The sequence below is a fragment of the Kogia breviceps genome, chromosome 5 (genome assembly GCF_026419965.1).
Source record: "Kogia breviceps isolate mKogBre1 chromosome 5, mKogBre1 haplotype 1, whole genome shotgun sequence".
NCBI classification, from domain to species: domain Eukaryota; kingdom Metazoa; phylum Chordata; class Mammalia; order Artiodactyla; family Physeteridae; genus Kogia; species Kogia breviceps.
Genome location: NC_081314.1, coordinates 12556912 through 12583691, shown reverse-complemented (window position 1 = coordinate 12583691; position 26780 = coordinate 12556912). Strand labels below are relative to the sequence as shown.

Below are 26780 nucleotides of genomic sequence, written 5' to 3'. Positions count from 1 at the left end.
GTCCATTAAGAAATAGATGCTAAATGTACTTTTCAAAAGAATAAGGACAGATGTCTACTTTCTTTTTCCCACATTCCCAATCATCTGTGTAGTACTCATTGCGGTCACAGACTAGTACTGAAATACTGGGAGGCCACTAAATGGTATTGAGCAGGGGAGTGGCCTGGTGAAATTATCAGGGAGGCAGAGATTCTGGCAGCAGAGTAACTTACGAAGGGCAGAAACAGAAAACAGGAAGACCTGTTGAGAGGCTACTGTAATAGCCCAGGCAAGCAATGATGAATTTCAGGAAACTGGTAGGAGTGGATAAGAAGAGACGGATTTGCAAAAATGTTAAAGATAAAAATCAGTGGAGGACTTCCCTGGTGGCGCAGTGGTTAAGAATCCGCCTGCCAATGCAGGGGACACGGGTTCGATCCCTGGTCCGGGAAGGTCCCATATGCCGCGGAGCAACTAAGCCCGTGCGCCACAACTACTGAGCCTGCGCGCCACAACTACTGAAGCCCGCATGCCCTAGAGCCCGCACTCTGCAACTACTGAGCCCGGGAGGCACAACTACTAAAGCCCGCGTGCCTAGAGCCCATGCTCCACAACAAGAGAAGCCACCACAATGAGAAGCCCATGCACCGCAACGAAGAGTAGTCCCCGCTCGCCGCAACTAGAGAAAGCTCACACACAGCAACGAAGACCCAACGTAGCCAAAAAAAAAAAAAAAAACCAGTGGAACTAAATGATTGATTGATGTGGATTGTAAGGAAGAAGAAATAGGACAATGATCCTTAAAAGGAGGGGTCATTTACTGAGATCAAGGAGACAGGAATGAATTCATGAATTCCATTTTAAACCTTCTCATTTGCACTGTCCAGTACTCCAGGTGTAACCCACATGTGGCTATTGAACACCTGGAATGTGCCAAGTCTGAATTGGGCATGCTGTCAGTGTGAAATACACACTGCATTTCAAAGACCTTCATGAGAAATGAAGGTAAAAGAGCTCATGTATAATTTTTATAGTAACTACATGCAGAAATATATTATTTTAGATATACTAGATTTTCACATATTTCCATCTACTTTTTAAATTGGCTGCTAGAAAATTAACTTACATGTGGCTTGTATTACATCCTATTGGGCAGCAATGATGTTGAGTTTGACATGCCTATAGAACATCCAAATGGGTATATTCAATAGATAGTTGAATGTATGAGACTACAGCTAGTGGGAGAGGTCACTTACAAACTTATCAGCACAGGTACCCGTGCCAACTCTCCTTCCTACCAGTCTCAGAGAATTAGGTAACCCTCTTCCTTTTCAAATCTAACTTCCTTTTACAAGATAACAGTTTTATTGAAATACAATTCATGTACCATGAACTTCATCTTTTTAAAGTATACAGTTCAGTGGTTTTCAAAAGTTATGTAACCATCACCACAACCTAATTTCTTCATCCTAAAAAGAAACTCTGTACCCATGAGCAGTCATTCCTCAGCCTCCCTGCCCCCAGCACCTGGCAACCACTATCCTATTTTCTGTTTCTATGGATTTGCCTATTCTTCAATGCCAACTTTGCAAATGGAGTGCTTCTGTTTCTGTACTGTTTGCTTTCCTTGAGCTGGCCCATCCAGTTTTTTGTTTGTTTTTTGAATGTACAACCTATCATGGAAGCTGAATCTGTTCAAGACTCCAGCTCCACCTACCAGTTTGAAGGAAATACCAAGGACAGAAGAACACGTTAAATTGTACAAGAGAGATGCGATAAGCAAAATCTTTAGGATTTCTCTTCAGGACATATAATGTAGCTTTTTCAACTAATAATTTGTAAGGGAAAAGAGGAGTGAAAGAGTGAGAGACATACATACAGAGGGGGAACCTACAGATTATAAAAGACATCAATTTATTTAAATTCTGAGTCATACAGACTGTAAACACACACACACACACACACACACACACACACACACACCAGTTATGGGGGAGTCTGGGAAAACAGCAATAGCAGCATAGTCCTCAAACTCTCCAAATCCCCACATAAAAACAGATGGAACGACTAGGCAGCAAAACCTGAACCCCTTGACAACATTTACAACAAAACTAGATGACAAAGTACCTTCAACAAATGCCAGAATACAAACTACCAATAGCCAAAAGGCCTACACAGTAGTGTCTGTGTGGGCAGAAAAAGAAATATTCAATGAGGCTGCATTTAATGGAACTCAGAACAGGATAAGCCCAAAATAGGCAACAAGAATTTGCTAGAAGGTACAACAGGCCAATATGAGAGCAGCAGTTGAAATGAGAAGGAGTTTTGACCTCTCAGTACCAGCTGAGTGCAAGAGGCTGCCAACAAAGACTGAAGAGGTTGCAACAATCTAGCTCGTATGACTCCCACAAGTGATATTCAAGAGAAAATGAGAAATATTGGAGGTAGGCAAAGAATATATAGACAATAAGAGTATCTGGGGCTTCCCTGGTGGTGCAGTGGTTGAGAGTCCGCCTGCCGATGCAGGGGACGCGGGTTCGTGCCCCGGTCCGGGAAGATCCCACATGCCGCGGAGCGGCTGGGCCCGTGGGCCGTGGCTGCTGAGCCGCACGCCCAGAGCCTGTGCTCCGCCACGGGGGAGGCCACAACAGTGAGAGGCCCGTGTACCGCAAAAAAAAAAAAAAAAAAAAAGAGTAACTGAAGAAGAAAATCAAGGCAAGGGAACAGAATAAATACTAAATGCTAAGTAAGTCAAGAAAATGTTCATGAAATAAAAGAAAAAAAGAGACTATCAACCTAGAATGACAAATACCAAAACATTCTAGTAAAACTGCTGTATTTCAAAGAAAAAGAACTTTTTAGGTATCTAGAAAAAGAGAGTATCCTACTTTTCAACAGCAAATCGTTACATTAGAAGAAAATTAATATATTTAAGAATTTGAAAGAAAGTATGAGCCAAGGATTTTTGTATCCAGCATAACTGACTTAGACAATCAAAATGACTAAAGAAACATTGACATAAAGGCCTTGTATTTTTGTATCGTTACCTGTAGACGTGAGACAAAATGAGGGCTAAGAGGCAGACGGGATAATATTTAAGTAGGCAAATACTCAAATAGTGTGGGACTATTATTATGTATGACTATTAGAAAAATGGGAAGAGAATGGAGAGAGCATATGCAAAAAATTTTTTAATGTTTTCAATAATCATGTTAATGGTTATATTTAGTATTATTATTTGGGACTATTGAGCATGTAGTATGGGATAAAGTCAATGAGTAATCACCATATCCATTAATTCTAACATCTCGTCCCCAACGTCCTTAAAGATCAAGATTCTTGGAATGGAAAAAAGGATTGGGATGTAATGGAGAAGAGGTTTAATAAGATTTGAATTGGAAATATCAGTATGAACTCATGAAGTACTGTCTCTTTGTGGGTGTGCATCTTAGCTCTCTCCATGCAAAAGGACTAGAAAATATGACCAACCTAGCAGTAGAGAGCATCCTTAGCCCCTAACTGGAGTTTGACATATAATTCACCCTAAAGGAAACCAGAGCTTCTTAGAGAAATGGCTGATTCCATGTACAGGGCAGGAAATGGACAAGATGAACTTGGAACATCTTGTCACACCAGATAACAAACAAGCTATCAAAGACATCTAGGGTCATATCAAAAGGACTTATGAGCCAAGTATTATAGAAGAGGATCCCACAGACCTAAGACGGGACAATTTAAGTTTCAATAGTGATAATAATTGCATTGTATGAAACCCATCAAATATGTTTACATTCATGAGTTTATAATGATATTTTTATTTTTTGGCCACGTTGTGCGGGCGGCATGTGGGATCTTAGTTCCCTGATCAGGGATCGAACCTGTGCCCCTGCATTGGGAGCACAGAGTCTTAACCACTGGACCACCAGGGAAGTCCCTATAATGATATTTTTTTGTGTTTTTTTTTTTGTTTTTTTGTGGTACGCGGGCCTCTCACTGCTGTGGCCTCTCCCGTTGCGGAGCACAGGCTCCGGACGCGCGGGCTCAGCGGCCATGGCTCACGGGCTCAGCCGCTCCGCGGCACGTGGGATCTTCCCGGACCGGGGCACGAACCCGTGTCCCCTGCATCGGCAGGCAGATTCTCAACCACTGCACCACCAGGGAAGCCCTATAATGATATTTTTTAAAGGGAAGACTTGTTCACCTTTGGAGGAAGACAGAATCAAACTCATCATCTTGAAAACTGGTCAGTAAAGGGAAGGGATCAAGCTTTATTCTGCTTTCCTATTATAAACTGTCCCTTCAGGTAAACAAATAGTAGAAGAGGGAAAGAGTCTATATAAAAGTAGTGCCAGTAGTAAATGACGTAGACATGACAGAATAACACTAACAGCCACACACCATGATTTAACAGATACAAGCATTAAGCATCAGTGGTGTTCACATCATAAAGAGAGATAATCAAATGTTATGTGCCTTTTAACGGAAGAACACACTACTATTTATATTCTAGCCAAAGGATCAAACATCAGTCTAATAAAGCCTCTGAATCTTCCTGCCAAACTACAGAAATACAGGGAACAGAGAAATATATTGAGATGCACGTGAGTATGCAACCAGCGAAATCTAGACTGTGGGAAATTTGATAGGTCAAATGGTCTAGTTCCTTCCACAACTAAAGTATAGGAAAATAATGGGACAGAGGAAAATTCTATATATAAAAGACAATTAACTTTTGTTTTTAATGAGCAAGACTATAATGTTCCAAAGGATGCACATTTAGGTGATAAAACTAATTAAACATGTAAGAAAATGATAACTATAAAAATCAGGGTAATGGTTATTTATAGGGGAGAGAGGGGATGGGGGCATATGGAGGGGCTTCTGGGGTTCTACTTCCTCATCTGGTGATGGTTACAAGAGTGTTTGCCTTAAAGTAACTCATTAGTTATACATTTGCTTTTTGGTGATTTTCTGTATCTGTATTTTATTTCACAAAATTTTAAAAAAGCAAACAAAACATGACATTTGAAACAACTCGAAATTTGAATGCTTACTAGATACCCGATATTAAGGAATTACTGCTAATTTTCTTGGGTATAATAATGATATGTTTAAAAATGAGTCTTTTTAGAAATAAATACTGAGACATGATGAAGATGATAGGATGTCCTGGATTTGCTTTAAAATAATACAGAAGGGGTAGGGACTTCCCTGGTGGTCCAGTGGTTAAAAATCCATCTTCCAATGCAGGCGACGCGGGTTCGCGCCCTGGTCAGGGAACTAAGATGCCACATGCTGTGGGGCAACTAAGCCCGTGCAGTGCACCACAACTAGAGAGCCTGCGTGCCACAACTACAGAGCCCATGTGCTCTGGAGCCTGCACACCACAGCTAGAGAGCTGTGCACTGCAACTACTGAGCCTGCGTGCTCTGGAGCCCATGCACCACAACTATAGAGAAACCCATGCACCGCTAGGAAGAGCCCGCACATGGCAACAAAAGTTCCTGTGTGCCGCAACTAAGACCTGACGCAGCCAAAAAAATAAAAAATAAACAAATAAAATAATATAGAAGGGGTATATACAAAACAAGATACACCATTATTGCTTAAGTTCAGAGATGGGTACATAGGAGGCTCATAATATGAATCATCTACTTCTATATTTAAAATTCTCCAAAACAAAGAGTTTTTTAAAAAAGAAGAGAGGGCTTCCCTGGTGGCACAGTGGTTGAGAGTCCGCCTGCCGGTGCAGGGGACATGGGTTTGTGCCCCGGTCCGGGAAGATCCCACATGCCACGGAGCGGCTGGGCCCGTGAGCCATGGCCGCTGAGCCTGCGCATCCGGAGCCTGTGCTCCGCAAGGGGAGAGGCCACAACAGTGAGAGGCCCGCATACCGCCAAAAAAAAAAAAAGAAAGAGAGAGAGAGAAATAATGGTTCTAGCATATCCTCGGTTATTTACATAGATTTAGTCCTTAGGCTCAGTTTCCTCACTCAGCCCAGCCTTCTCAGGAAGGGGTCCTTATACATCACAATACCGTATTAATACAAAGGAGAACTCAACATGTCCAATGCATAACTCCTGATCCTACTCCAGTTCTCATCTAGATGAGTGACAGCACCATCCATCCTAATCTCCCTTTCTATCTAATCAATTGAATTCTATCACATCTAATCTAAGTCTTGTTCTAAAGAGCTCTGAAATTCAACCTCTTCTCTCTGTATCCACTGCCCTAGTTCAGGCCCTCATAATCTCTCTCAGAATATAACTAGACATAAAAAAAGAATGAAATAATGCCATTTACAGCAACATAGATGGACCAAGAGATTATCATACTAAGTGAAGTCAGAAAGAGAAAGACAAATATCATATGATATTGCTTATATGCAGAATATTTTAAAAAATGATACAAATGAACTTATTTTTACAAAACAGAAATATACTCACAGACATAGAAAACAAACTTATGGTTCCTGAAGGGGAAAGGGTGAGGGAAGGATAACCTAGGAGTTTGGGGTTAAAATATACACACTACTGTATATAAAATAGATAACCAACAAGTACCTACTGTATAGCACAGGGAGCTCTACTCAATATCTTATAATAACCGATAAGAGAAAAGAATCTGAAAATATATATATATATATATACAGCCACACACAATATATAATTGAATCACTCTGCTGTACACCTGAAACTAATATTATACTGTAAATCAACTGTATTTCAATAACAGGTTTTTTTTAAAAAAGGAAAAAAAACCAATATAACTAGAGCCATGTAACTGTTTTCCTTTGTTCTGCGTAGAGAGGAGGGCTTTCAATCCCTCCTCCACATGGCCATCCTGGTGACCTTTCTACAAAGCCCTGATAACCTGTTGCTAATGGTGGTAAAGCGCACACACTCCCTGAATGGTAAGTGTGTACCAGTCACTGGACTAAGTAATTTCATTTCTCAAAAGAATGCATCAATTCCTGTTTGCTACGTACATTTCCCCACAAAACCCACTCTATGCTGATTGCCCTTAGAGTTTAGTGGATTTAGACATAAATGGCTAGTCACACCTAAATTTACGTAATTAGTGTAAGTTAGGTAACAAAATACATAAGAATTGCTAGAGACAGGAGCACAGGAGTTATTTTGAAAGAAATATGTTGTGTGTGTGATTTTACATTTATGTTAAGAATTGGACAATGGGGCTTCCCTGGTGGCGCAGTGGTTGGGGCTCCGCCTGCCGATGCAGGGGACACGGGTTCGTGCCCCGGTCCGGGAAGATCCCACATGCCGCAGAGCGGCTGGGCCCGTGAGTCGTGGCCGCCGAGCCTGCGCGTCCAGAGCCTGTGCTCCGCAACCGGAGAGGCCACAACAACGAGAGGCCCGCATACCGCAAAAAAAAAAAAAAAAAAAAAAGAATTGGACAATGGCTTAAAGTAAATAAAATCCTTAACTGAGTGTTTACATACTTTTTTTTTTAAGTGCCAAACATGGCCAAGGAAGGCCAGAGAGCACTTTTTTTTTTTTAAGACGTTCGGGGTAGGAGTGTATTTATTTTTGCTGTGTTGGGTCTTCGTTTCTGTGCAAGGGGTTTCTCTAGTTGTGGCAAGCGGGGGCCACTCTTCATCGCGGTGCGCTGGCCTCTCACTGTCGCAGCCTCTCTTGTTGCGGAGCACAGGCTCCAGATGTGCAGGCTCCGTAGTTGTGGCTCACGGGCCTAGTTGCTCCACGGCATGGGGGATCTTCCCAGACCAGGGCTCGAACCCGTGTCCCCTGCATTAGCAGGCAGATTCTCAACCACTGCGCCACCAGGGAAGCCCTACAGACTTTTTAAAAGCCAGGGATGAAGCAGGGTTGTTGTTTTTCATATAATTCTAGGTCTTTTTAAAAAAGAGAGTAATAAGACAATCATACAGTAGTTTTGGGGGGATCACTTGACTAATTTGCCCTCTACAGTCATACCTGGATAATATTTAAAGGACGAAACTAAATAGGAATAACTACTTTTTTAACAACTATTAAATACTTATGAACATATTCTCGAAACACAGATACAAGACTACAGTATGAGTTTTATATGGTTAGTTCAGTGTACGAAATGACAGACTTGAAGAAAGCTGTGGCTAAGTATCAACACTGGTAAACTATTTATTAACTATATATTTTCAGCAGTTTACTTCATTTAACTCTGATCCCACAGTTTTCCTTGATCTGAAAAATAGAGACACAAATACCCATCTCGCTGTGAGGATTAAATCATACACCACATATAAAACTGGTCCGGGAAGATCCCACATTCCGTGGAGCAACTAAGCCTGTGCGCCACAACTACTGAGCCTGAGCTCTAGAGCCCGCGAGCCACAACTACTGAGCCCACGTGCCACAACTACTGAAGCCCACGTGCCTAGAGCCCGTGCTCCGCAACAAGAGAAGCCACCGCAATGAGAAGCCCGCGCACCACAACGAAGAGTAGCCCCCACTCGCCGCAACCAGAGAAACCCCACACGCAGCAACGTAGCCAAAAATAAATAAATTAGTTAATTAACTTTTTTCAAAAAAGAAATTAACCCTGATATTTGGAAGGCTGGTGGAGCAGCATACCAAAACCCAATCAACGTCTACATTAAAATTCAACAGAATTTAGAACAGCTAATACCTGCAGTACACAGACAGGAGATTTGGTCCTGCAACCAATTCTATAAACCACTTTTTTAAAAGTTAAGTGAACAACACCTCTAGTAAAAGAACATTAAAAGGTAAAAGGCTATATAAAAAACTCAACAACAACAAAAACAACTCAACTCAAATATGGACAAAGGACTTGAAAAGATATACAAAGAAGATAGACAAACGGCCAGTAAGTACATAAAAAGATGATCAACATCGCTATCATTAGGGAAATGCAAATCAAAACAACGAGATACCACTCACAGACATTAGGATGGCTATTATTTTATTTTTTTGTTTTTTTGTTTGTTTGTTTTTTTTGCGGTATGCGGGCCTCTCACTGTTGTGGCCTCTCCCGTTGCGGAGCACAGGCTCCGGACGCGCAGGCCCAGCGGCCATGGCTCACGGGCTTAGTTGCTCCGCAGCATGTGGGATCTTCCCGGACCAGGGCACGAACCCGTGTCTCCTGCATCGGCAGGCGGATTCTCAACCACTGCGCCACCAGGGAAGCCCTGGATGGCTATTATTTTAAAAAAACAACGACAACAGGGCTTCCCTGGTGGCGCAGTGGTTGAGAGTCCGCCTGCCGATGCAGGGGACACGGGTTCGAGCCCTGGTCGGGGAAGATCCCACGTGCCGCAGAACAACTAAGTCCGTGCACCACAACTACTGAGCCTGCGCGTCTGGAGCCCGTGCTCCGCAACGAGAGGTCACGACAGTGAGAGGCCCGCGCACCGTGATGAAGAGTGGCCCCCACTCGCCGCAACTAGAGAAAGCCCTCGCACAGAAACAAAGACCCAACACAGCCAAAAATAAATAAATTTAAATAACAACAACAACAATAAAACAACAGTAAGTGTTGGGAGGATGTGGAAAAATTGGAGCCTTCGTGCACTGCTGGTGGGAACATAAAATGGTGCAGCCATTGTAGAAAAAACTAAGGTAGTTCCACGAAAAACTGAGCATATAATTACCATATGATGCAGCAATTCCACTTTAGGGTATATATCCAAAGAAATTTAAAGTACGTTCTCAAACAGATGTTTGTATACCCACATTCATACCAGCAATATTCACAACAGCCAAAAGGTGAAAACCACCCAAATATCCATCAATAGATGAATGAATAAACAGAATGTGGTATATGCACATAACAGATTTTAAAAATGAAATTTAAAAAATGAAATTTAAAAAATGAAATTTAAAAAAAAATGAAATTCTGATAACATCATGCATGAACCTTGAAGACATGATAAGTGAAATAAGCCAGACACAAAAGGGTAAATATTGTTATGCTTCCTCTTATATGAGGTACCTAAAATAGTCAAATTTATAGAGACAGAAAGTAAAACTATGGTTACTGGAGACTGGAAGAGGAGAAAGTGGGGAGTTATTGCTTAATCAGTATGGGATGGTGAAAAAGTTCTGCAGATGGATAGTGGCAACAGATGCACAATAATTTCTTATTTATTTTCTCAGTGGTTTTTTGCTTTTGAATTTATGTATGTTTTGTTGTCTTTTGTGCTTAAGTGTTGATGGCTTCATGAGCCTGAATATCTATAAAATACGATGTTGTGGTTTTAGCATTTCATCATTAATTATTTCAAAAAAAGCCAAGCTCAGTATACAAGGGATCATGCTTCTGAGCAAAACGAACTTTATGTTCTTCATTCTCTAAACTATTTCCATTGTCACATTTGGCTTACTACTGTCACCACATTCAGAAAAGATGTGCCTTTTCTTGACAAAAATAGTTCAGGAATGCTTGTTTCCCCACCACAAAATGAGGGTTAAAACCAAAATTACTCAGGACTTCCCTATTGGTCTAGAGGTTAAGATTCTGCGCTTCCACTGCAGGGGGCTCAGGTTCAATCCCTGGTGGGGGAAGTTCCACGTGCCGTGCAGTGCGGCCAAAAAAAAACCAAAATTAATTTAGCTTTGTTAATCTTAAAAAAAACTTAAACTTTTCTAATTTAGCTAATAATTTAAAATGATAAACTTAAAACCAGGCTTATTTTAAAAATTTAAATGGTTGAAAAACGTTATGAAAATAAATGTCTACATTTTCACATATCTTCTATATGCTTTTGGGTTACATTAGACAAATTAACCTTATAATGTCACATGCGACATTAACTCAAGATGGATCAAAGATCTAAATGTTAAGAGCAAAGCCATAAAACTCTTAGAAGAAAATATAGGCGTAAGTCTTTGTGATCTTGGATTTGACAATTTTTTTTAAAAATAAGATATGACACCAAAAGCATAAGTAACACAAGAAGAAAAAAAAACCCAACAGATAAACATAATCAAAATTTAAAACTTCTGTGCTTCAAGTAGGTGAAAAAACAATCCATAGAATAGGAGAATTTTTTTGCAAATCATGTATCAGATAACGGTCTTGTATCTATAATCCATAAAGAATTCTTACAACTCAATAGAAAAAACAACAACAACAGCAACCCAAAAGATCGGAATAGAGTTTTTCAAGGAAGATATTTAGATTTCCTTTCAGCAAGAATGCTATCTTCGTATAACTGATTCACTTTGTTGTAAAAGAGAAACTAACACACTATTGTAAAACAGTGATACTCAAATAAAGATGTTAAAAAAAAAAAAAAAAAAAGAATGCTATCTTCTAGTAATTCACCAAAATGATCAACACAAAGGGATGGAGGAGTACCCGCTATATGTTCTCTCGGTCTTTTAGAAAACATGGAGTTGTTCCTTTGGCTACAAATATGCCAATCTACAAGAAAGGTGATATTGTAGACATCAAGGGAATGGGCACTGTTCAAAAAGGAACACCCCACAAATGCTGCCATGGCAACATCAGAAGAGTCTACAATGTCACCCAGCTGCTGTTTGCACTGTTGTAAACAAACAAGTTAAGGGCAAGGGTCCTGCAAAGAGATTTCGAAGCAAATTAAGCACTCTAAGAGGTAAGATGGCTTCCTGAAACGTGTAAAGGAAAATGATCAGAAAAAGAAAAAAGCCAAAGAGAAAGGTTCTTGGGTTCAGTTGAAGCACCAGCCTGCTCCACCCAGAGATGCACACTTTGTGAGAACCAATGGAAAGGAGTCTGAGCTGCCAGAACCCAGTCCCTATGAATTCATGGCATGATTAAAAAAAAACACACACACAGAAGACCTCGGAACTGTAACAATGTTTCTCTTAATTGAGTAGAGTATCCCCTCCCCCAAAGAAATATTTAAAGCAAATTTCAATTGTGTCCTAATTCAGTGGGTAACGTCATTACTATTCAAATTTAGTGTTTTTTTCTTCCTGGAAGATGTGCGGTGGTTTATTGTGCAATATATTCCATTGGTTAGAAAGTGCCAGAAATTATTTATAAAATATTTATACTAGTAAAATTTTTTTAAAAAAGACTTGGACAGAGGCATGTAAATCAATAAAGTTAGAATACACTTTCACATCATGCACAAAAGAAACTCAAAATGGCTTAAAGACTTAAACATAAGACATGACACCATAAAACTCCTAGAAGAGAACATAGGCAAAACATGCTCTGACATAAATCATACTCTGACATAAATCATACCAATGTTTCCTTAGGTCAGTTTGCCAAGGCAATAGAAAAAAAAACAAAAATAAACAAATGGGATCTGATCAAACTTACAAGGTTTTGCACAGCAAAGGAAATCACAAAAAAAAAAAAACCAAGAAGACAACCTACAGACTGGGAGAAAATATTTGCAAATGATGCAAGAGACAAGGGATTAACTTTCAAAATAATACAAATAGCTCATACAACTCAACAACAAAAAAACAAACAACCCAATAAAAAACCGGGCATAAGATCTTAATAGACATTTCTCCAAAGGAGACATACAGATGGCCAGTAGCCACAAGAAAAGATGCTCAACATCACTAATTATTAGAGAAATGCAAATCAAAACAGCAATGAGGTACCCACCTCACACCAGTCAGAATGGCCATCACTGGGACTTCCCTGGTGGTCCAGTAGTAAAGAATCTGCCTTATAATGCAGGGCATGCAGGTCCAATCCCTGGTCAGGGAACTAAGATCCCACATGCCGTGGGGCAACTAAGCCCGTGTGCCACAACCACAGAGCCCACACACCCTGGAACCTGCACGCCACAACTAGAGAAGAGAAAACCACAACTAGAGAGAAGCCCGCGTGCCACAATGAAGAGCCCGCGTGCCACACGAAGAGCCCACGCGCCACAACGAATGATCCCGCATGCCTCAGTGAAGATCCCATATGCCACAACTAAGACCCAACACAGCCAAAAATAAATAAATAAAATAATAAATAAATAAATAAATCTTCAAAAAAAGTAGGGCCATCATTTAAAAGTCTACAAATAGCAAATGCTAGAGAGGGTGTGGAGAAAATAAAACCCTCATGCACTGTTGGTGGGAATGTAAGCTGGTGCAGCCACTACAGAGAACAGTATGGAGGTTCCTCAGAAAACTAAAAATAGAATTACCATATGATCCAGCAATCCCACTCCTGGGCATATACCCAGACAAAACTATAATTCAAAAAGATACATGCACCCCTATGTTCACCGCAGCACTATTCACAACAGCCAAAACATGGAATCAACCTAAATGTCCATCAACAGATGAATGGATAAAGATGTGGTACATATATACAATGAATACTACTCAGCCATTAAAAAGAATGAAATAATGCCACTTACAGCAACATGGATGTAACTAGAGATTATCATACTAAGTGAAGTAAGTCAGAAAGAGAAAGACAGATACCACATGGTATCACTTGTATGTGGAATCTAAAATATGGCACAAATGAATCTATGTACAAAACAGAAAGAGACTCATAGACGTAGAGAACAGAGTTGCCAAGGGGGAGGGGTGGGAGAGGGAGGGACTGGGAGTTTGGGATTAGCAGATGTAAACTATTATATACAGGATGGATAAACAAGGTCCTACTGTATAGCACAAGGAACTATGTTCAATATTCTGTGATAAACCATAATGGAAAAGAATGTAAAAAAAAAAGAATGTCTATATGTGTATAACTGAGTCACTTCGCTGTACAGCAGAGATCGGCACAACATTGTAAATCAGCTCTACTTCAGTAAAAAGAAAACAAGATATGAAAAGATGCTCAACACCATTAACCATTAGGTAAATGCAAATCAAAACCAAAACGAGATACCAGTTCACATCTACAAGTATGGCTATAATAAAAAAAGATGGAGAATTAAGTATTGGCAAGGATGTGGAGAAACTGGAACCTTTTGCTGGTGGGAATGTAAAATGGTACAGCCACTCTAGAAACTGTCTGTTAGCACCTCCACTCCTAAGTATATAATCCAAGAGAGATGAGAACTTATATCCATGTAAAATCTTGTTCGCAAATGTTCATAGCAGTTATAATAGCCAAAAAGTAAAAACAACTCAAATGTCCATCATTAATGAACAAGTATAGATAAAATGTGGTATATCCATACAATGTTATATTATTGGGCAATAAAAAGGAATGAAGTAGTAATATATGCCACAACATGTAATTTTTATGTGTGTGGAATCAGGATGGTAGGGACATTGGATCTGGAGGGTTGAGAAGGTTCCACTGGCCCAGGTGCTCCTTGGATAGTTTTCATTTCATTGCCCTCAGCACCTCCCCTGCCAATTCCTTTTTGCTTTTTAATACCTGTCAACTCTGAGCCTGGGGCCTCTCCATGTCAGTGCAGGCGAGAACAGCTTCCAAATCTGACTTCCCCCATGCATATTTTGGGATGTGGATTTCTCTACTTTCACTTGTCATCATTATAATCACCCAGCTTTCACCTTCCAGTCCTTGGAAAATCTACATCTCTATCATGTTTTACGGCAATATAAGAGATTTATTTTTTATTATTTTTTTACACAAAAAATTTCATTATGATCTTAGGGGCTGGGGATTAAAAATGGGTGTTCAGTCCATCATCTCAAACTGGAAGCTCCCTATCTACTAAATCTTAAATAAGTAGAGTTTACACATTTTCTTAAAACCTGAGCTCTTTGAAACACCAAGACCCTCTTTCCAAATAACATCAAAATTTGGCCACAGGATGTACACACTATCATCTCTATTAGTCTCTAAATCAAAAAAAAAAAAAAAAAAAAAAAAAAAAAAAAAAAAAAAACGGGCTTCCCTGGTGGCGCAGTGGTTGAGAGTCCGCCTGCCGATGCAGGAGACACGGGTTCGTGCCCTGGTCCGGGAAGATCCCACATGCCGCGGAGCAACTAAGCCCGTGAGCCATGGCCGCTGAGCCTGCGCGTCCGGAGCCTGTGCTCCGCAACGGGAGAGGCCACAACAGTGAGAGGCCCGCATACCGCAAAAAAAAAAAAAAAAAAAAAAAGAAAAAAAAAAGAACCAGTAGGAAGCATTCCTTGCCAAATAAAACCAAATTGAAAATTTTTTTAATATTTAAGAAAATAAAACTACTAATACAGCACAGTTTGAAAAGCATGTTGTATTTTATTTCATTTGAAGTATTCATAATTTCATATTCATATTTCATATGAAGTATTTAAAAGAATTACTCCCAAGGAATAAAAAGTATTTATTTTTCCAGGCACTTAACTAGAATCCACAATCACTGTCTTTTTATATTTTCCCATAATAATTTATATTTATTTACAAAAGTAATATAAAACTCAAATTTGTAGTGTAACAGTATACTCCAGGTATAAGTTATAATAAATTTATTCCATTTACATAAGAAATTATACAAAATATACAATAAAAACCTCATTTCCCATTCAAATAAGTTAGCTAAAATGTTTAAATCAGCAAAATAATTTAGTAATTAATAAAATAATTTAGGAAAAAAAAAACCCAAACCCCACTTTCCTGTACATACGTATTCACTGTGTGTGTGTTGGGAGGGATTGTTGAATGGGAAATAAATGTTGATCACTTACAGATCTTCACTCTCTCCCCTCCCTGGGTTATGTCATCCAGGCCTGTGACCAATTACAAGCTGATGATACTACTTACACACTAATGATATGATCACTTAGATAACTAATAAACTTATCAAACTTCATGTGTCCAAAACAAAACTCAATTCCCCCGCAAACCGACTCCTAACTACAGTAAGTCTAAATGGCATCGATATTCACCCAGCTCGGGCTTCCCTGGTGGCGCAGTGGTTGAGAATCCGCCTGCCGATGCAGGAGACACGGGTTCGTGCCCGGGTCCGGGAAGATCCCACATACCGCGGAGCGGCTGGGCCCGTGAGCCATGGCCTCTGAGCCTGCGCGTCGGGAGCCTGTGCTCCGCAACGGGAGAGACCACAACAGTGAGAGGCCCGCGTACCGCAAAAAAAAAAAAAATTCACCCAGCTCGCACTGCAAAAAAACAGGAGCCATCTTTTACTTCTCTCTTCCCGTCACCCAATCTATCAATAAATCCTGTTGATTCTATTTCCAAAATTTATCCATTTTTTTCCCTCCATCTCCACTGCCAGGCCAGTGCCCCCTGCAACAGCCTCCTGATTTCCCTGCTTCTGTTCTTGTCTTCTCAGAGTTCATTTCCCCCTCGGCAGTCAGTGTAAATTAGATCATGTCACTTCCCTACTTAAGACCCTGGTTAGAATAAAAACCAGATTCTCTACCATGACCTACAAGGCTTTTCATGTTCTGACCCCTGCCTACCTCTCCATCCTCATGCCACATCACTCTCTGACTTCCTCACTCTCCAAGCCACTGTGCTTCCCCAAATACAACAACCTCGTTCCTCACTTAGAAGCTCTGCATTTGCCATTCCCTCTGCCTGGAATCCCTGGCTCCCTGAGGGTATTGACATGCCTGTCTTCCTTGCATTCAAATGTCACCCCCTTAGAAAGGCCTTTCTAAGGTAGCCACCATCCTTCCAATACTCTACAAATCATCCTTCTCAGTTTTCTACACACTACCTATCACAATCTAAAATTATCTTATTTTGTTTATTGCTCCCCCATCCCAAATATAAGCTCTTTAACGGCAGAGACTTATCTATCTTGTTTATTATTCTAGCCAATGCCTAGAACATATTAACATTTAGCACATCAAAATATTTGTTGAGGGCTTCCCTGGTGGCGCAGTGGTTAAGAATCTGCCTGCCGATGCAGGGGACAAGGGTTCGAGCCCTGGTCAGGGAAGATCCCACGTGCCACGGAGCAAGTAAGCCCGTGTGCCACAACTGCTGAAGCCTGCATGCCTAGAGCCCGTGCTCCGCAACAAGAGAAGCCACCGCAATGAGAAGCCTGCACACCACAACAAAGAGTAGCCCCCGCTAGCCACAACTAGAGAAAGCCCGCACGTGGCAACAAAGACCCAACACAGCCAAAAATAAATAAATAAATAAAGTAATTTAAAAACAATTGTTGGGGCTTCCCTGGTGGCGCAGTGGTTGAGAGTCTGCCTGCCGATGCAGGGGATACGGGTTCGTGCCCCGGTCCGGGAAGATCCCACGTGCCGCGGAGCGGCTGGGCCCGTGAGCCATGGCCGCTGAGCCTGCGCGTCCGGAGCCTGTGCTCCGCAACGAGAGGCCACAACAGTGAGAGGCCCGCATACCGCAAAAAAAAATCAATCAATCAATAAATAAAAATTGTTGAACAACTTCATAAACATCACTGAAGCAGTACAGATATTATATTGATTTTTATTAACTTATTATAGTTTAAGTTATATTAGTTTATTATAAATTATTAGTTTATTCTAAATAAAAGGGTTTTAACTGTATTCCAATAGAATTTTTAAAAAAAGGTCTTAAGATTACATGAGCACAAAGGAAGAGTAAAACACCACTGTGCTAAATCCTAGTCATTTAAGACAGGAATAAAGTAAAATATATGCAGGCTATTGCTGTTGCCCATTACACATCCAGGACCTTCTTTCCCCCCAGGAGATCCCAAATAGGTCCCTTCCCTATTTGGAAGAGATGCATTTAGAAGACACCACCAGATTCTGTCCAAAGGGAGAAAGAGAAAGTGAGCAAACATCTTTCAGGATCAAAACCCCACGCAAGACCAGAAAGGGGGCTTTCGCAGCTCCTTCCACAAGCTCTTTGCAAAGAAGTCCAGTGGATCAGAACACAGGGGAAAAAAAACAATGAGAATACTTCAATGGATCTTTAACCAACAAAAAATTTCTTCAGAAACTGACTTGCTCTTGCAAATGAATCTGACAAAGGAATAGCTGTGAAAACATACTTAAGGTTGTACTGTCAAGTGGTAAGATGAGGATAAAAAGGTGATACTTATCTATGTGGGAGTATGTGTGTGTGTTTTCTCTCTCTCTCTCTCTTTCGCTCTCTCTCTCCCCATATCCCTGAGGAACAGTAATACAAATACTTACGTATGATACTAAATCAACATATAAGACATTAAAGAGATGAAGAAGATTACTTTGGGTTGAGAGCTGGCTTTTTGAAGCTCAGCACTTGGGAAAAGGGAACCGAAGACTTTTCACAGCATTATAGAAAAACACATAAATTTGGAGGAAAATAACACTTGTAAGGTCAACAACAACAAAAGAAAACCACACGTAGTAATTTTTGTGGCTTGATTGGGGAGAGGGAATGGGATTCATTATAGAAAAGTTATATTAAAGAATAAAAAGAGAATAATAAAAAGCACTAGGAAAAAAGGCCACTCAACCAAATGCAGAAAGGGAAAGTCGAATCAGTGGCTATACCAATGAATTTAATCTGGCACTATTATGTGTGCTCTTTAGAGTTTTCTCTCTTATAAAGAATGAAAAGAACCTTTTTTTTCTATTATTTGCAATACATAGGTGCCACCAATCATAACTAATGAATAGTTCCATTTTAAGGCCTTAAATAGTGCTAAATATGTGGTTAAAAAAACTTGTGCTGCTGCTCTTTCCAAGGATATACATGAAGAAAAACCAGTATGAGCTGGAAAAATGAATTTCCATTAGAGAGAAAAGACCATCTCGCCATATATGTCTATATGATATAGCAGTTCCTCAGTCATGATTTTATCTGTTCAAAACAGTTAAGAGGTGAGAAGTAAACAACAAAGGCCACCAAGGAACTAAAGCAGAGCTAGTGTCAATGCAAGAAAACACACATTCTTTTATACGGCCCCAAGGTCCTCACTCAGAACCTATTCACTTTTATTTTAGACTGAATTCTAACACATCTGGCCAAGTAGTTTCTCAGTGCACAGCAAATCAGAGAAAGCAACTAGAAACTGGAGAAACAGAAAACTATTGTATTGAAAGCAGACGACCTAACAGGAGAAAAAGAGATGAAAACACAACTGACAAAAGCAATTCCAAAATCTCAGAATCAAAAGTAAATTTTAAAAAGCATTGATGACAAGGTTTTATCTAAAATAGTAACTATCTTACAGAACTTAACAGCCTCTGAGATTACGTGTCTTGTTTTAACACAGTGTGACATTAATACGATATGCAGTGGAGTGGCTTGTGTGGAACACTGAACTTAAGTTCAAATAACGACCCTAAAGTGATTGTTTTCAATCCTGGAGTTTCTGACTCAGGAGGCAATTACAGTTCATTCAACAGACCACAGGTGATTCTGATACACACCAAGAACTGAGAACCACTGTCCTAAAAGTCTAAGGCAAGGTTCTATTACACTGGAGGTCTTATTTAAGAAAAAAGTGAGATGTAATGTACAACATGGTAGAGTAACGCTGATGTATGTTATATAAGAAAGTTATTCAGAGTAAACCCTAAGAGTTCTCATCACAGGAAAACAAGTTTTATTTTTTATTTCTTTAATTTTATACCTATATGAGATGATAGATGTTCACTAAACTTACTGTGATAGTCACTTCATGATGTATGTAAATCAGTCATTATGCTGTATACCTTAAACTTACACAGTGCTGTGTGCCAATTACATCTCAATAAGACTGGAAGGAAAAACAAGAAGTGAGAATTTACTATGATCTTTAAATGTGTTCAATGAAACTTGTTTTTAAAAAGTCTGTGGGGCTTCCCTGGTGGCGCAGTGGTTGAGAGTCCGCCTGCCGATGCAGGGGACACGGGTTCGTGCCCCGGTCAGGGAGGATCCCACATGCCGCGGAGCAACTAAGCCCGTGAGCCATGGCCGCTGGCCCTGCGCGTCCAGAGCCTGTGCTCCGCAACGGGAGAGGCCACAACAGTGAGAGGCCCGCATACCACAAAAAAAAAAAAAAAAAAGTTTGTGTATTTGGGGGTAATGGGGAGTATTCACTTTGGCAAAACACTTCAACTCCCAAAAGGAGGGAGGGGGCTAAATGGCATACTGCCAACAGACACTCTACTCACAGAATAGTATCTTTTGAAAACACAAATACAATAAATTTATGTAACGATGAATGAAGCAGAATACTCAATGTGGAATGAAATAACGGTAGAAACTCAACGAAGTTAAAGTTATATGAAGAAAAACATCTCATTAGAGTCTGGGTACCAAAACCCTCTCTATGCAGTAGCATCTCCTAAACAAAACAGTTAAACTTATACTCACCTTTCTGAAAAATCAGAGTCTATAAATTCTCTAGCCCGTTTTCTATCACTGAAAAGAAAAAAAAGATACCATAAAAAGAACATGCATAAAGAACTTTATTTCATGACTAATTTATTGTAACTTGTCTAATTCCACATTGAAAATATCCAAACACAAAAGTAACAAATATAAAAGATATGCACATGAAATAAAAACTTTAATTTTATCACTGGACAAAGAAATCGCAACATGATAGCCATAGTTCGAAATGAACTCAATGTATCTTTAGGGAGGAAAATACTGCAGATTTATAGGGGAGAAGGCATAAAAGTTTTATTTGCTCTGGAGAAATGACTATGAAAACATCAGATAATCATACTACCCCCACCATAAAGCACAGCTGGTGCTGAAAATAGCCAAACTCTGGTCATCTCCAAAGTAGGCCAACACTACTGGCACAGGCTTGGCTTTCATTAAATTATCTCTCAAGGCTATGAAAAAATCCAAGGTAACTTTGATCTACATGAGAAATGTTGTTAACGACTGAATAAAGGCAAAGGAATTACAGGTGACTCTGTCACTTCATCTTATTTGATAATGGAAAAGACATTATGTATACACATGAAACTCTTCTGTCTCTCTCTGAGTGTATGGCTTAAAGCACTTTGCCAGGATTGTTATTTCGTTCAATTCTTTAATATCCTTGAAGCAAGGAGATTCTTACTCAACCAAGGTTTACTGTCTGTTTGCTAGAACTCACAATTATAAGTCAATGATAGAACCACCAGTGTGGCATGCCACCTTGGAAATAACTTCTAAAGTGACAAACTAAAATTGAGTCATTTATTTTACTACTTCTTTTCTTTCATGGAAGGATGAGATGCTAAAATGATAAGGAGTGAATAAAGGTATTTTACAGGTAAAGAAACATAGAGATTTGATACTAAAAGTGGCAAATGAGTAACAAAGAAGGAATACTGATTTAATTGCCCAGTGTTTAAAGGAAGGAAGATAAAACTCAATGAAAAATTTAATATATTTGGGCTCTTTTTCCTAGTTCCTTTTCTGGTTTTAAAGGAAATAAACATGCTGGTTTTAAGGGGAAATTCTGAGTACGCACACACGTATGTATAAAACTCCTTTCTAATGTTTGTTAAAACAATATAAAATGCAGTTTTTACATCTCCAAAGTGGCTAAAATGTCATAATCATAAAAAGTAGTCTTCTTTCAGAGTTGAAGAAAGAAGATTCAGTTACAAGTTATTGTTCTATTTTTCTGTTTAAAAACGGTTGCTCCAGGGATCTCCCTGGTGGTCCAGTGGTTAGGTCTCCAAGCTTCCACTGCAGGGGGCACAGGTTCAATCCCTGGCTGGGGAAGTAAGATCGTGCATGCTGTGTGGTGCAACCAAATTAATTAATTAATTGATTGATTAATTAAAATAAAATAAAAATGGTTGCTCCAGAGCTGATTTATATCTAGGATATAAAGTGAAATAAAGTAGGTGATTTTAAAGGAAACATACTAGTTTTTAAGAACATAAAATAAGAACAGAAGACAAGATAGTGAGAAAAAAAAGATCAGAACTTTAAAAAAAAGTTTTTAAAAATGGTAATTTGCAGTATCGCTCTTACCCAGGGACCCAGCCAGTAGCTTCTGCTATGTGTGTCTGAGTAACCATTGCTGGTGCAGGGGTATATGGACTCCCAATCAGAACACTTCCTGAACTGGTTAGTCTCTGTGGTGTGCTTATAATCTGTAAAGTCAGGACAAAGAAAAAAATATTCTTAGTTATTAAGGAAAACCTACAGGCAGAAAATAATGCTGAATGCTAACCCATACACAAGGAGTAAACCTTACTGTCTAAAATGTACTTAATATCAATCATCTAAATATAAGCAATACCTCTGATACACTTATATTCTAAGATCTTAAAGCTCAAGTATCCTGAATACTGATATGAAGTCACAATGCAGATTTCAGGAAGTGAACAGTAATTGCGAGGGATTAAGTTGGCAACTGACATTTTAAAAATCAGAAAAATGAAAAGCTTTCTTTGAAATTATGGAGACTTATTTCAGTTGAACTCTATTTACTAGAACTGGGGTAACAGCAAATTAATTCTTCACAGTCCAAAACATATACAAAGACATAATACAATTTGGATTCTTATACAGATACAATTTTACCTGTTTTTTAAGAGCATTTCCTCATGTCATTAAATATTCTTCAAAGACATTTTAAAGACCATAAAACACTGTCATGTGGATTAATTATCCCCTATTATATTTTTATGAATATTCAAATATTAAATATTATAAATAATGCTGTGATGAACATTTTTGCAAAATGATATTGGCTTTAATTTCTATTTCCTACGGATAGACTCCAGAAAGGGAATTAATGGAACTAAGGATATGGACTTTAAAAAAAAAAATTTATTTTGGAAACTTCCCTGGTGGCGCAGTGGTTAAGAATCTGCCTGCCAATGCAGGGGACATGGGTTCGAGCCCTAGTCCGGGAAGATCCCACATAGAACGGAGCAACTAAGCCCGTGTGCCAACTAAGCCCATGTGCCACAGCTACTGAGCCTGCACTCTAGAGCTCGTGCTCCGTAACAAGAGAAGCCATGGCAATGAGAAGCACGCACACTGCCACGAGGAGTAGCCCCAGCTCACCGCAACTAGAGAAAGCCCGTGCATAGCAATGAAGACCCAACACAGCCAAAAATAAATATTTATTTTATTGTTTTTATATATTTTTTGTTTTCTATTTTATTGATTTTCACTTTTTATTATTTATTTGGGGTTTAATTTGCTCTTTTTAAAAAAATTAATTTATTTATTTTTGGCTGTGTTGGGTCTTCATTGCTGCACACGGGCTTTATTTAGTTGCGGTGAGCAGGGGCTACTCTTCCTTGCTGTGCACAGGCTTCTTTTGTTGCGGAGCACGGGCTCTAGGCGCATGGGCTTCAGTAGTTGTGGTGCGCGAGCTCTAGAGTGCAGGCTTAGTAGTTGTGGTGCATGGGCTTAGCTGCTCCGTGGCATGTGGGATTGTCCTGGACCAGGGATCGAACCTGTGTCCCCTGCATTGGCAGGCAGATTCTTGACCACTGCACCACCAGGGAAGTCCAAGGATATGGACTTGTAGAAAACGTTTCTTGATCTGTGCTGCCAAATTGCTTTCCAGGTCTTATAGTTTTCATTGGTGAAAATAATTTGGCACCCTAATAATATCTTTAAGTATTTTCATAAATAAGTAAGTAGGTAAAGAAATAGAATAAAGGCATGCTCCAGGGAATGGGGGTATTAATGGGGCTAGGGGGATGTTACTACATACAAATGCTTAGGAAATGATTTTAATATGTTAATTCTATAGTTCAAAAAAAACAAAACACAACAAATACTGACAGATGTCTAGGGAATTCTGATTCTCATAATGTGCCAAGGATTATTAAAGAGGGCATTCAGAAGTCTGTCTCATGAGAAAATATGAACACTAGACAAGGTGTTTGTACCTCCTAGCCCTGCACATATTCCACACCACCTCCTCACTTCCATTTCAATGCACAATCTTTAAAGGTAAAGAGTGTCTACGGGGCCTACCATAGCGCTAGGGGACTCTCACGAAAGAATCAATAAATATTTATTGAACTGAGACAGAAGACCCAGCTTTTAAAATTATGGAAAATAGTAGCTTCTTTGTTCATTGATATGCTAGAAAGGATTATATAAAATCCTGTAAGAAAAGGGCATAGTTCTCACCAATCACTGCACCACACACTCAGATGTTCTCTATCATGCTGACCCTGAGTGTGAGAGCTTGAGAGGGAAATTTTGAGCGTTTGATCAGTCTCTGGTCTACCCTATTCCTAGAACAGGAGTCTCCAGAAAGCAACTCTCAGCATTCTGACTCACCCGTGAAACAGACTGCATTACTTGTGCAGTATTATTGCTAAGGAGTTTTTTATTTATCTGTTATTAGGACCCTACAGGCTTGGTTTTACCTGATTTAAAGGGCTTTGTAGGAAAAAAAAAAAAAAAAAGACGAAGAAAGGAGGAAGGGAAATAGGACATAGAGAAAAGCTGGTTATCTTTTTTTTTTTTTTTTTTTTTTTTGCGGTACGCGGGCCTCTCACTGTTGGGGCCTCTCCCGTTGCGGAGCACAGGCTCCGGACGCGCAGGCTCAGTGGCCATGGCTCACAGGCCCAGCCACTCCGCGGCACGTGGGATCCTCCCGGACCAGGGCACGAACCCGTGTCCCCTGCATCGGCAGGCGGACTCTCAACCACTGCGCCACCAGGGAAGCCCTGGTTATCTTTATTGAGAATGACTTTGGAAATAAATTGTTATGTTCTACTTTATTTTTCTTCCTTAATGTCAGATTGTTAGCTGCTATTCTTTCCTGATCCGAGAGTGATTAGCAATACTCTCTGTTCCTTTCTCTTAGCACAGGGCCTGGTAAGTCCTTAACAAACATTTCATGAACAAACGAACTAGTGGGATGCTAGCCTTGAATTGGAACCACAAGTTAGAAGTCCCTATGAGACGCAATGCGTTCTTAAACTAGGACAGTGACAGTGACTGAGCCTTAAGAAACAAAACCAAAGGGAAGTCAACGAACACAAGAAAATTAGTTCATATAGGTGATAAGTCACATATGCTTTATAAAACTGAACCTTAATTTTGAAATCCCAAATTAAAATAGTATTCAGTTAATGTGATAAGGAAAATGAATATTTATTTTAAATTTAAGTCTTCCCCACCTCCCCACAAAAAAAAGACATCCTTAACTTAAATGTAATCATGTGGTTTCTTTGACAATAGATTAGTTAGCCATAAATCAAATAGCAACTGAAGCTCATTCTGAAGATTTTCTACCTTCAATCAAGATACCTTATGTACTAATGCCATGTACAGTAAGAAAAGCCAAGAGAGAATCTATACTCTGAAAAGAAAGAATCTATATAACTATAAAGTGTTAGATTAAAGGATTTCATTATTTGACAAAATTTTCATTTTCACTGTAAGCAACAAGCAATTTTTAACCATGTTAAAATAATCATGAGATTATCTTACATAAAAAACCAGATACCTTTGTTTTTCTTTTTAAACTTTTTATTTTATATTGGAGTATAGCTGATTAACAATGTTGTGATAGCTTCAGGTGCAGAGCAAAGCGACTCAGCCATCCATATACATGTACCCATTCTCCCCCAAACTCCCCTCCCATAAAACCAGATACCTTTAAGAAAAGAGCAAGTATCCCAAAGTGAAACAGTTACTGCTAAACTAGTTTCTAGAAACACGGAAAAGAACTTCTTGAGGCCTTTTGAAATTTCTATCTACCATGAAGATTTGGCTTCCAAAGGGACATGTAAAATTTAAAGGGCAAGTAGAGAAAGACAACTGTAAGAAGGAAACAGGAGAGGTTTCACTTAAGAATTTTCTAACAAAAAATTTTTTTTTAAATCATGGATGAGAGATTGAATGTGAGGGGACAGCATTCAAAAGAGACAAGGGAGAGGAGAGAGAAGCGGCTCTCGCTGGGGTTCCACGATGTATTAGGAAATCAAAAAGAAAACTGCTTCCTGCCTAGGGACTAAAAACTACAAAAAGCACCTCAGAATTCGGAAGACAAATGAAGGTCTTGGGCTGGCCTGTTTCAAAGGAGATGCCGAAATCTCTCCGTCTGACCTTTGCTTTGCTGATTCTGAGGTTTGCAGTAATTGGGTATGTCACATAGAGGACTACTTATCACTGTCAGAACTGAAGTGTGTAAAGGCTTACATGTACATTCGTTTAAAGTGACAATGGGAAGAAAAATTATGTTTCTAAAAGAGGAATTCAAATTTGAGCCATAGCAGCCTCACTGAAATACCAAGAGGAAACAGTCTTTCAAAATAGAGGAGTACTTACTGTAAGGGCCAAAGTCATGAAAGTTCGCATCTGTTTGTTTAATTTTGATGTTTATATGATCACATTTCAAAATAGCGACTTTCAAGTCAGGTGTATACTCTCATTTGCACCTACTGCAGTGGCTGGTGAGGGGCACAGGCTTAGCAAACGTTTGAAAATAATCCCCTGAACTACCTTGAAATGCAGATATTCACCTGAGCTTCAATCTCTAAGAGGCCTGGAGCCAGATTACATTCTTCACATAGTCACAGTATTGCGCAACACCTTTAGCTAGGATTCTGCAGATGATTAACAGTCCTCAAGGGATCAAGAAAAATGTGTCTAGAATGGCTTAAGATCTCAAAGACTTTCTGAAGCCATGCAGTATGTTAAAAGAGATTTTTGTCTAAATAATTGTGCATTTAACATAGTCCACAGTACCGTACATTACAAACAAAATTTATACTTATTGCTTTATAGATAAGACGTAAACACTGACAATGAAGAGTTACTGTTCAAATGTTTACATACTTTTGCTCATGGTGGGTGAGGCCATTTAAATTAGGTACAGTCTTTAGATTAGCTGCATGCAACTCTGTTTATAAATAAGGCTTTTTTTTTTTTTTTTTTTTTTGCGGTACGCGCCCAATAAGGCTTTCTTAAAAGTGCTATATACTTTAAGCTCTAGCATAATTAATGGAATACCTTCAGAGAAACAGTTAAATACTTTCCATTTTAATTCATTATTTCTACTGCTAAAGATTAAAATGAAC

At 39.4% G+C, this 26780-nt stretch overlaps 1 protein-coding gene across 30 annotated transcripts in view; it reads right to left on the bottom strand.

Moving 5' to 3' along the window:
* The window catches only part of TFDP2 (transcription factor Dp-2), a 174376-nt gene that overhangs the window by 25276 nt on the left and 122320 nt on the right, over positions 1–26780 (bottom strand). For all 30 annotated transcript variants that reach the window (XM_067033653.1, XM_067033655.1, XM_059064949.2 and 27 more), the window contains 2 exons: positions 21745–21866; positions 20134–20181 (listed from right to left, as the gene is read on the bottom strand). In XM_067033653.1, coding sequence (XP_066889754.1) covers positions 20134–20181; positions 21745–21866 — 170 coding nt within the window. The remainder of the gene's footprint in view (positions 1–20133; positions 20182–21744; positions 21867–26780) is intronic.